The sequence below is a fragment of the Strix aluco genome, chromosome 3 (assembly GCF_031877795.1).
Source record: "Strix aluco isolate bStrAlu1 chromosome 3, bStrAlu1.hap1, whole genome shotgun sequence".
Classification (NCBI taxonomy): Eukaryota; Metazoa; Chordata; class Aves; order Strigiformes; family Strigidae; genus Strix; species Strix aluco.
Genome location: NC_133933.1, coordinates 99536277 through 99547847, shown reverse-complemented (window position 1 = coordinate 99547847; position 11571 = coordinate 99536277). Strand labels below are relative to the sequence as shown.

The 11571-nt window shown below is 44.0% G+C and overlaps 1 protein-coding gene across 1 annotated transcript; it reads left to right on the top strand.

Moving 5' to 3' along the window:
• On the top strand, positions 1 to 5478 carry SDHAF4 (succinate dehydrogenase complex assembly factor 4). Its single transcript, XM_074819812.1, has 3 exons — positions 1 to 96; positions 2416 to 2568; positions 5208 to 5478. The coding sequence occupies exons 1-3, from the start codon at positions 57 to 59 to the stop codon at positions 5315 to 5317; spliced, it is 303 nt and encodes a 100-aa protein (XP_074675913.1). The 5' UTR covers positions 1 to 56; the 3' UTR covers positions 5318 to 5478.
• Positions 5479 to 11571: the final 6093 nt, after the last annotated feature.

Sequence of the window (11571 nt, the reverse complement as noted above, 5' to 3'; positions counted from 1 at the left end):
CGTGTGCGCATGCGCCGTGCGCTTGCGCCGCAGCGCCCTGTCAGCGCGGGGTGGTCATGGCTCTGCGGCTGCTGCGCGGCGCGCCGAGAGCAGCGAGTAAGAGGCGGGCGGAAGGCGGGAGGGGCTTGGCTTTGCGCTGAGGGGCTCCCCAGGTTCTCCTCCCCTTCCTCACGCAGGGGAGATACGAGCGAGGGAGAGAGGGACGGTTACCGGCCGGGGCTGTCGGCGCTGGGGGTGCTGAGGGGTGACTAAGATGGCGGCGGGCGATGGGGCCGTGCGCGACCCGCGGTGTGACCCCCGCCTCTTGAGCCCGCGGCTGTGGGTGGTGGGGTGCCACAGCCTTTGCCCTCCCCCATTTATCTACAGATTTCCTGCCTTTTTTTTTTTTTTCTCCTTTTCTCCATCTAGATATTTTTCTCCCCTATATTGTAAACCTACTGCTGTCAGGCCTTACTATCCGTGCTGGAGATTTTCTTTCCCGGTCGTTTCTGCGAACTTTTAAAGGGTAGTAAAATATGAAGCCGTGGTTTAGTATTTGTAGACTAGGAGAGAACTTACTGTGTCCTTGGAAGTTATTGGTCTGTACCCTTTGTATGAGGAAGTTCAGATGATCTGTTCATGGAGAAACCTACGGTGGAGGATAAATAAAGTAGCCTGCATAACAGTGTATGTCTCACATGCTCAGTTTAGGCTGTTCTGTAGGGCTGTAGGTTAGGCCACTTCCTTCTCCATCAAAAATTGAGATTTCTGTGATGCTATTGATGCAACATTCCTGAAACAGACTGGTATGGTATATAGAAGAGCTGGAAAAAAATTATAGATGTTTGTGGGCCCTCCTAGGGTCTATTTGGCCATTAAGTTCATGGCAAGATTTGGCTGATGCATCTATCCCCCAAGCATCCCAATGAGTGCCCAGCTCCCACTGCATGAATCTTTGTGTCAAGAGGAATGTATTCTGGTCAACAGTATCAAGTACTGCAGACAAGAAAATGGATTTTGCCTCTTCTTTCCTGACTGAGATAATCAATTTCACATCAGTACCTCAATCTGACTTATTTGAATATCAGTTTTAATTTAGTTTTCTAGCTAGGTTCTCTTTCAGCTTGCTGAAGAATGACACGATGCTCCGTAGGAGTAGAAATATCCAATGTTTGCAGAAGTATTAGATTCTTCACTGTTGATAGTCCATTATGTCATGCTTTAAAAGAAAAAAATTACTCGTTTGGGGCATTGGCAACAGTTGGCAGGCATAATACAGTTTATGTGACTGTAGGGTTTAATCTTAGGGCTGTGGTATTTTAAGATGAATGAATATGCTAATTCTGGGAATACAGGTGGATTGTTGGTTGGTGTGTATATATAGGTGAGTCAAATCCACACTGCTTGAGGAGGCTTCCTGATACGATCTCTCCAGCAAGGTAGAATAATAGTTCTTTCAAGTATACTTTGCACCCACACTGGTACAGGGAGGATTTCTGTTTGAATCTTCCTTCTTAAGAAAAGTCAGAGCTGCTTTAGGCACGTGTCCGTAGCTAAAATATTTTTAGAGGGTAGTTATGCTCACTGTGGACATTTAGCTTTTTAACCAAATGCAGAAGTATCAGTCCTTTTGAGAGATCTTCATACATAATTTTAGACTTGTTTATGATTCTTGAATTATTTATGACATGATATGTATGCACCTCTTTTTATACTACTTGAAAGAACTTTAGGTATGGATATTAATAGGTTTTCTCCTACGTTTACATTAACAAATGTTAGTAGGAGTTTAAAGGAAAAAAGTTTAGGCTTTTATTTAAAGCATTTGCATGCAGTTACATAATTGAACTTAAATGTGCTCAAAGTTTGTCCTGCTTTTGACTACCAGCTGAATTATTTTACCATCAAGGGAAGCCCAACTATTCTCTACCAGCATTCTGGAAAACCTGTTACTAAGGGAACAACGTTTTATTTTCTAAAACTTTCCTTTGGGAAAGCGGAAGCTTTTTCTGACTCAAAAGCTGCTGGAAATGAGCCAAGACCTGGAAATCATCAGGCTTCCTGGGGGAGGTTAGGACTTCTCCAGGAAAACAGAATGTACTGGTCTGTTTTATAATTACTATTTAGAAGTTAAAATATAAGGAGATAACAGCGAAGATAAGTTCAAGCAGTTTAAAATAACATTGTTTATGTGAACTGAGTTATACAACTAACACAGTTTTGCCTGCATATGTTTCTAGGGCCAAAAATAATTATCTGTGCTGATTCCTTAGGTGTTCGTGAGTTGAATGTTAAACTAATATGTGGAGTTTGTTTTCCTGTCTTCTGCTCCCTCATTTCTGAAGTGAGGGTTTTTCAGAGTTGCTCTGAACAATCATGGAGCTACTCAGTATTAAAGTCTCACGTTTATGCTACACGTGTCCATTTGTTTGATAGAGTCGTCACTGCTTTGCAGCTCTCTGAGGAGCACCAGCTCTAAGACAGGAAGAAGATCTGAACCTGCTAAACAGTCACTTAAGAAACCGAAGTTACCAGTAGGTCGATTTGATGAACCAGAGGAGTCCAGTATAGAGAGGGAACCCCTGGAAAGTAAGTCATATTTTCCCACAATTGAAAGCCATGATTTAAAGGCAAGCCCCTGAGATGCGGTGCTGATGTCAGTTTAAGGAGAGGGGTAGGCATTCAGCACTTGTTGGAATCACTTTCTGAGCTTAATGGTTCTGAGGAAAACAGGCAGGGCAGCGGGCAGAAGTTGCAGCAAATAAGGGAAAGTCTTCAGAACAAGGGTGGTCAAACATTGTAACAAGTCACCCAGAGAATCTGTGATCCCTTTCCCCTTGGAGATACTCAAATCTGCCTGGATGTCCTGACCTAAAACCAGCCTTGCTTTGAGCAGGGTGCCTTCCACCATAAACATTGCATGATTTGGGGAAATATAGCTGGTATTGATCTATTAAGTATAACTATAAATGGTGGTAGTAAACTCATGAGGGCACCAGCTACCTTTTATTATCAAAAAAGCCTGTTCTGTTTCTTAGTCCACAGAAGATTTCTGATTCGTGCTGTATTTTGTGGTCGGTCTTTCTCTTAGTCTTGCGGGTAGTGTTTTGAAAAGCAACAGGATACTGAGTTTACTGAGCCACTCAGTGGGGTCCAGGGAAACCAAGTGACCTGCTATTCTCATTGTGTTCCAGTGACCTCAGTGGGGCTGCATTTAGAGAGCCTGACAAGATGGAGGCACAGATACATCACTGCTGAAGTCCCTAGAAACATGCACTTTTTTGTCAGAGGGGAGAAAGAATCTCTTTCCTCCTTCTTTTTAATTAGCCATCTTCCCTTCACTAAAAGTGCTAGTCATGCTTTGTCTTATTCACTGTAGTGTGATGTTCTGCTACTGTTTACCAGTAGTGATAACCCATGTTTATCTACTTCGAGGTCTCTAGGACAAGCTTTTTTAATATATCAATAGATTACACTGAATATCCAGATGACAAAGTGACTGAAAAATTACAGTATCATCTCCAGAATGGTTGCAAGCAATTTCAGATTGTGACTCACTTGAAAACTGACTCAGAGTTTGGAGTTACTGCTCAAGCAGCTATTTAATTCTTGTCCTTTTATTCCCAAGAAAATAAGCTCCATTCCTGCTTCATTTAAAACAAATGCATAATCATTATCTTTTGCTTTTTGCTTCAATGTTCTAGGTTTAGAGCAAGACTCAAGGTTTCTTTTGCCTTTAAATTTAGTTGTACCTGTATATTTTTTACATGTAACACTAGCGATAGTTTGTTAGAATGCTGACTGCCCATTGTCTTACTAGGAAAAAAACATAAGCGTTTAAGTTGGCTATTTGAATTCCCACAGCTGTGTAGCTATGATGGAGAAATCTTTTGAGCTTCTGCATCCGCTGTCAGCACATCAGTAGTGCTTGGATATTGGGATGATGACATCTAAAAAATAATATTAGATCCATTTGTGCTCCTTGTACTGCTAGAGGGGCTCAAATACTAACATTTCCTATCCTGGTCCACATGAATTTTTAAACAGGCATCCCAATATGTCATCGTGTATAGCCTGTAGCTATGTGAGTCTCCCTCCATCACTGTCTTTTTATCTGCACTCCAAGATTTCTGTTGTTGTCTCTCTCATTTTCAACCCTGCTCCTCATTACTTGTGTTGCCCACCAGGGCTGAGTTGGGGATACGACTGAGGGAGCCCTGAGTTACCGTATGGATGGGAGGCTCTGGAGAAGCGGCGTGGCATGGGGATGTGTGGGGTACAGTGAGCTTTGGGGAGCCCTGCAGGCTAGTGCAGGATGAGAAAACACTCGGCCTGGGACGGTGCTGTGCCAAAAAGTGCTTTGTGTCTTCCCAGTGGCCACGAAGTGGGGATGGCCCTTGTGCAGCATGGGTGGCCTGAGTTACTACTCTTAAGAGATGTCCCTGAGTAAGGGAGCAATGAGTGGCATCAGGGTGTTGGCCATGAGGTGCAGAAAGCTCCGTGGTGCCCGAGTAGGTGGCATTAGCTGGTGTAGGGTGCTGGCAGCAGAAGCAGCACTGCTAATGGGTAAGCGTGGCACGTCGCTTACCAGAGGGATCTGAAAGTGCCATTCACACCCCACTTACAAGGAGTCTCCCTCTCCTGAAAGGGTGTTGCAGTAGCTTAGTGAGCTCAGGTTAAGTTTTAGAAGGTAAAAAGTCTAATTTTAGCTATTCAGGATTTTATAGTACCTCTTATGACTGTGGTATGTAGGCTGGTGTTGAAGTATCAACATGCTATTTCTTGACAAACATACCAGCATCCATGAAAGCATGGTGTTTTAAATACAACAGTAACAGAATCTTGACTAAAATTCAAGCTAAAATTAAAACCTGAGTGCTTAAAATTAGAGACCTAAACAAACACAGAAACTGACTTGGTGTTTTAGACCTAGGGAACATCTGTACAGCATACCTGAGTGATGCAAGTTCTCACTATGAATTCATGAGAAACTGGGGTGCTTTAGTGCCTTTGGACATGGAGTTGCGTTTTTATTTACATAACTGAATATGATCGATCATATGTTTTGCTGACTGTAGTCAAACTCTCTGAAATTGCTTTTGTATGACTTTGGGAAATGCTTTAACTCAAGGTTGCCTTTGAAAAGAGAATTGATTTTGAAAATGAAATTAAGAGGCAAACATTGTCAACATTATAGGCATTTTAATGAACTTTCCCTGTCATTTTAGAATTCCCTGATGGAATCAATCCCGCTACAAAAGAGAGGGGTGGACCTAAAGGCCCCGAACCTACACGTTTCGGAGACTGGGAGAGAAAAGGACGTTGTATAGATTTTTAATGTATAAATGTTTGTGTATTGATAATAAAATATTTCTGGTTGTTGAAAAATATAATGTACAGAAAAATCTCATCTGGATTTGTTGTGAAGTTTCTTGTTTCTGTCATGCTTGTGATGAATTTTCTGAGAGATGTTATGTAAATAAACATGCTGCAACTCGAGTTTTGGAGCTGTTACTTGCTCGCTGTGCACCTGATCTTTAATGCTGTTTACACTATGCGAGTATAAATGCACGTACAGTGATGTGAAATTAGCACTCAGGATGATGTACACAGCGAGAGATATATAAGGGCTTGGATTTCTTTGTGTGTTTAAACATTTATGTAGTGTCTTAAAATTGCTGAAAGAGCTTTGCAGTTCATGAACCATTCATGAAAAGTACAGCCACCTCCGAGGAGATCAGTGCTTAGAATCATAGACTGATTTGGGTTGGAAGGGCCCTTAAAGATCATCTAGTTCCAACCCCCCTGCCATGGGCAGGGACACCTTCCACTAGACCAGGATGCTCAAAGCCCCGTCCAACCTGGCCTTGAACACTTCCAGGGAGGGGGCATCTACCACTTCTCTGGGCAACCTGTTCCAGTGTCTCACCACCTTCACAGTAAAGAATTGCTTCCTTATATCTAATCTGAATCTACCCTCTCTCAGTTTAAAACCATCACTGCTCATCCTATCACTACACTCCCTGATAAAGTCCCTCCCCATCTTTCCTGCAGGCCTTCTTTAAGCACTGTAAGGCCACTAATAAAGTCTCCCCAGAACCTTCTCTTCTCCAGGCTGAACAACCCCAACTCTCTCAGCCTGTCCTCGCAGGGGAGGTGCTCCAGCCTCCTGATCATCTTTGTGGCCTCCTCTGGATCTGCTTGAGCAGGTCCATGTCCTTCTTATGTTGGGGGCCCCAGAGCTGGACACAGCACTGCAGGTGGGGTCTCATGAGACCAGAGTAGAGGGGGACAATCAGCCTGCTGGCCACACTTCTCTTGATGCAGCCCAGGATACAGTTGGCTTTCTGGGCTGTGAGCACACATTGCTGGCTCATACATGGTTTTCCATCCACCAATACCCCCAAATTCTTCTTTGGAGGGCTGCTCTTAATCCATTCTCTGTCCAGCCTGTACTTGTGCTTGGAATTGCTCTGACCCACATGCAGGACCTTGCACTTGGTCTTGTTGAACTTCATGAGGTTTGCACAGACTGACCTCTCAAGCCTGTCCAGGTCCCTCTGGATGACATCCCTTCCCTCCAGCATGTCAACTGCACCACACAGCTTGGTGTTGTCAGCAAACTTGCTGAGAGTGCACTCAATCCCACTGTCCATGATGCCAACAAAGATGTTAAACAGCGCCAGTCCTAATACCAACCCCTGAGGAATGGCACTCATCATTGGTCTGGGTTTGGGCATCGAGCCATTGACTGCAACGCTTAGAGTGCGACCATCCAGCCAATTCCTTATCCACGGAATGGCCCATCCAGCAAATCCATGTCTCCAATTTAGAGACAAGGCTGTCAGGCAAGATAGTGTCAAATGCTTTGCACAAGTCCAGGTAGATGACATCAGTGGCTCTTCCCTTATCCACCAGTGCTGTAATCCCACTGTAGAAGGCCACCAAATTTATCAGGCACGATTTGCCCTTAGTGCAGCCATGTTGGCTGTCACCAATCACCTCCTTATTTTCCATGTGCCCTAGCATAGCTTCTGGGAGGATCCACTCCATGATCTTGCTGGGCACAGAGGTGAGACTGACTGGCCTGTAGTTCTCTGGGTCTTCCTTTTTTCCCTTTCTAAAAATGTGGGTTGTGTTTCCCCTTTTCCAGTCAGTGGGAACTTCACCGGACTGCCAGGACTTCTCAAATGTGAAGGACAGTGGCTTAGCCACTTCATCCACCCATACCCTCAGGACCCACAGCTGCATCTCATCAGGTTCCATGGACTTGTGCACCTTCAGGTTCCTTAGATGGTCTCAAACCTGATCTTCTCCTACAGTGGGCAGTTCTTTATTCTCCCAGTCCCCGCCTTCACCTTCTGTGTCTTGGGCAGTGTGGCTGGAGTGCTTGCTGGTGAAGATTGAGGCAAAAAAGTCACTTGAATACCTCAATCTTCTCCATGTCCTGGGTAACCAGGTCTCCCGTTTCCTTCCGGAGAGGGCCCACATTGTCCCTAATCTTCCTTTCATCACTGATGTACCTATAGAGGCTTTTTTGTTGCCCTTGATGTCCCTGGGCAGATTTAATTCAATCAGCGCTTTGGCTTTCCTAACCTGATCCCTGGCTCCTCAGACAATTTCTCTATATTCCTCCCAGGCTATCTGTCCTTGCTTCTTCCCTCTGTAGGCTTCCTTCTTGTGTTTGAGCTTGTCCAGGAGCTAGTTGTTCATCCATGCAGGTCTCCTGGCATTTTTACCTGACTCCTCTTTGTTGGGATGCATTGCTCCTGAGCTTGGAGGAGGTGATTCTTGAATATTAACCAGCTTTCTTGGGTCCCTCTTCCCTCCAGGGCTTTATCCCATGCTACTCTGCCAAGCAGATCTCTGAAGAGGGGAGTCTGCTCTCCTGAAGTCCAGGGTAGCGAGCTTACTGTGCTCCCTCCTCACTGCCCTAAGGATCTTGAACTCCACCATTTCATGGTCACTGCAGCCAAGGCTGCCCTTGACCTTCACATTCCCCACCAGTCCCTCCTTGTTGGTGAGAACAAGGTCCAGCATAGCAGCTCTCCTCATTGGCTCTTCTATCACTTGAAGAAGGAAGTTACCATCAATGCATTCCAGGAACAACCTGGATTGCTTATGCCCTGCTGTGTTGTCCCTCCAACAGATATCGAGGTGGTTGAAGTCTCTCGTGAGGACCAGGGCTTGTGAACGTGAGGCCGCTCCTATCTGTCTGTAGAGGGCCTCATCCACTCAGTATTCCTGCTCGGGTGGCCTGTAGCAGACCCCCACTATAATGTCACCTGTCTCTGCCCTCCCTTTAATCCTGATCCACAGGCTCTCAGTCAGCTCCTCATGCACTCCAGCTGGTCATTGACGTAGAGGGTGATACCCCCTCCTCATCTCCCCTGCCTGTCCTTCCTAAAGAGCCTGTGTCCTTCCATTCCAACACTCCAGACACAAGAGCCATCCCACCCTGTCTCCATTATGCCAATAAGATCGTAGCCCTGCACATATGCGCACATCTCCAGCTCCTCTTGTTTATTCCCCATGCTACTTAGCTGATCTTAGCCTTTAGCACAGTGGTTCAGTGGTAAAAGCCCCCTTCTTCGAGAACCATCCCCTCTGTCTCCGTTAGAGTGGGTTGGGGTTTCTGTCCTGTTTGTGGAGAGGGGATGGAAACTGTTTTGTCTCATCTCAGACTGACAGCTGTAAATGGGATGATGGAAATGGAGGTTTAATTCCAAGAGGGTCAGCTCATGGTTGCAAGTAGTGTAGGGGTGCTCTACATGCATTTTTAGCATGCTGTTCTTTATCACCTAGCTTATTACATGCTATTTGCATTATCTTTTCCTTGATAAATGGAGATGCCTGTTTGAAAATTGGCTAAATGCTGCTTGGGGAAAAATAACATTACTTTCTGACACCTTATGGTCAAAGGGGACTAATTACATTAGATGATCTAATATTGGAGGTCTTAAAACTAAGTTACCTGGCACTGAACTAAAGATCTTTGAGTCAGACTGAGCTCAGTTCTTCATTCAAGAATTTGCCTAGTTGTAAATACTGTAGTAGAGTACAAATCTACTGCTTGTGTGAGTACTTACTAATAAGAATAAGCTGTCATTATTAAAATGTGTGAACATATGCTCTATTTATTTCTGGGCAAGTTCTTTTTGATAGCCTAAACAAATGGATCTTCTCTAGTCTTCAGCTGTGAATGTTTTCTTCACTCCTTTGTGTTTCCTTCCTGGAGTTTTGCTGATTTTTCAACCTCTTCTCTTTTACTCTACATGCTCCAGCTTATATATTCACAATTCCTATTAGCTGCTGCTGCCACAGCACCACAATGGGCATTAAAACAGAATAAAAGTTTCTTGGAGAGCCCAGGACAGTCTCCCATTTTATGGCCTACATTTCTTTTTCCTATATGGATATTTTTGCCTTTTGCTATGCTGAAGCAAGTTGTACCTGAATGAAAGTCAGCTCCGCTCCATCATTTCTGTTGTTTTGCATTACTCTGGCTCTGTGTAAGAATGCATGGCTTTGCCCAGCTTTGCCTTTTGCATGATTTTATTAGAGCGTTAAAGTGTGTTAGTCCTATCACAAATCTGTACAGCCTCCCTAAAACGCACTTGACTTGCAGCCAGTGGGGCAGCTCCTCACTGAAATCTGCCAGTTTGTACACCCAGTGTGTATCTCCCTGACAGAGTATCATGCTCGGTGTGAGTTAAGATGTTTGACTCGCTGTGACAATGCCCTACAGATGTACAGTTAGGTTTATCAACCAAATACCTTGCTGAAGAGCAAAATGATGTTTGCTAAAGCCTGTTTTTCATAAAGGACGTTAACTAGTGGTAATTACATTTTGAACTTTTAGTCTTCTATAAATTTAAATTCTGCAGCATGGCTTGGATGTTGGAAAATTGGTCTGTATTTATACCTCATTCATTCTAGTTTCCCTTCTAGTGTGACAGTTATGTTTTCCCAAAATCTATTGACATTTTGAGTTACCTAAAGATATGCTGGGTCAGCCATCTTTAATATATGCTGGTTTTAAAAATACTTATTTCTAGTAATGCTTTGCCTCTTCAGTTGCTAGTGGGCTGGAAAATACTTCATCACACAGTACACCATCTTTTCAAAGAGGAAGCAGAAATTTTAACTGGAAAATTCTGCCTTTTCTGCATCGTTATTAATATGTTTAACATCTCAATTAGTGAAGGGGCAGTAACACTACTGCAGTTATTTTATTTTTGAATTCTAAAACTTATTCTCCTTATCCATGGATTGTGCATGAGTTTGTTATCTTCTCTTACCAGGTTTTAGCCTTCCCAGCCCACCCTCCATGATCATTTACCCAGTTCCACTTCTTGGCATTCCTGATTTTCAGTTCTAATTGCTACCTTCAGCACAGACGGCAGCTGCAGTCCTCCCTGGCTCAGAACTGCACCTTTTTGATTTAGCATATAAAGAACCGTTCTCACTCTTCCATGGGTTTTTTTGTTTCAGTCAGTTCTCTCCAGTCTCTCCCTGCTTCGTGATTAAGGGCTGACCCGAGTGCTATCCAGGCTCTGCATGTCTGCTGTCGTGCAGGCAATGGCAGCCACAGTGGCAGCCGCAGATCGGTCCCGCTGGAGCTCAGGCGGGTCCCAGGCACTCCCTGCCCACGTCCATGGAGCGCCTGGATTTGGAAGATACTTCTGAGAGCTCTGGTCACACCAACAGGACAGAGTGCCGCAAAAAGGCAGGCGTTTTGCTTGCTTTCGAAAACTAAAAGGGCTCTTGCTAACCAGTGTTGTAAACAGCTGCCAAGGAGTTGGCACTCAGGAAATAGAGGATAGCACTTCACTCTTGAGGAGCTTCAGACCCTTTTTATCACCTCCCAGGCCAGGGCCAGTAACCACCAAGTATTTGCTTAATTTGGTTAGGGAATGTGTCAGTAAGAGATAAGAAACTGAACATTTGAGCAAAATAACACGTAACAGCCAAAGAGTGAATGCCAAGGGCCCTTTTTGTGTAGTCTGGCAGTCTGGCATTTACCTATAAGAGGAGCCACAGGCTCCAGTAATAATTAAGTCCAAAATAACATCCTGTGGTGCTACAAAAACACTTGTGGTACCTGTCAAAACCAATCATGGTCTGAATGCAACAACCGATACAATGATATTGTAGGGCATAAATGATCATTTCTGGTTTGTTTTCTTGCAGTATCTGCAGTTAGGAAAGAAGCACTTCAGCACTTTTTCATGCTGTCTTCTTGCTCTTCCCAGATGATTAACATTAGCAATTCACTGGGATATAGCATTAGAGTAAAGCAATGGCTTGTGGCATTAGCCATTAGATTAGCCACAGGTATATTTTTATCATAAATACTGATTGCATCTATTTTTGTAGCTCTTTTTGTTAGTATAACAGTGTAAAGCAGCAGGGGTTGTATCCATTTTCTGTTAAATTTCTGGGAGACAAAGCAAAATTGTTCTGCCTGTGTAAGCAAAATCTTGTAGTACTGGAGGTTGCTTGATGCTCCATTTTGTTTTCTTTACTAAAAAGCTGTATGTTACATTTCTGCAGTAGGTTTTCTCTTAAACTTGTTTCTGCTAGTTTGCA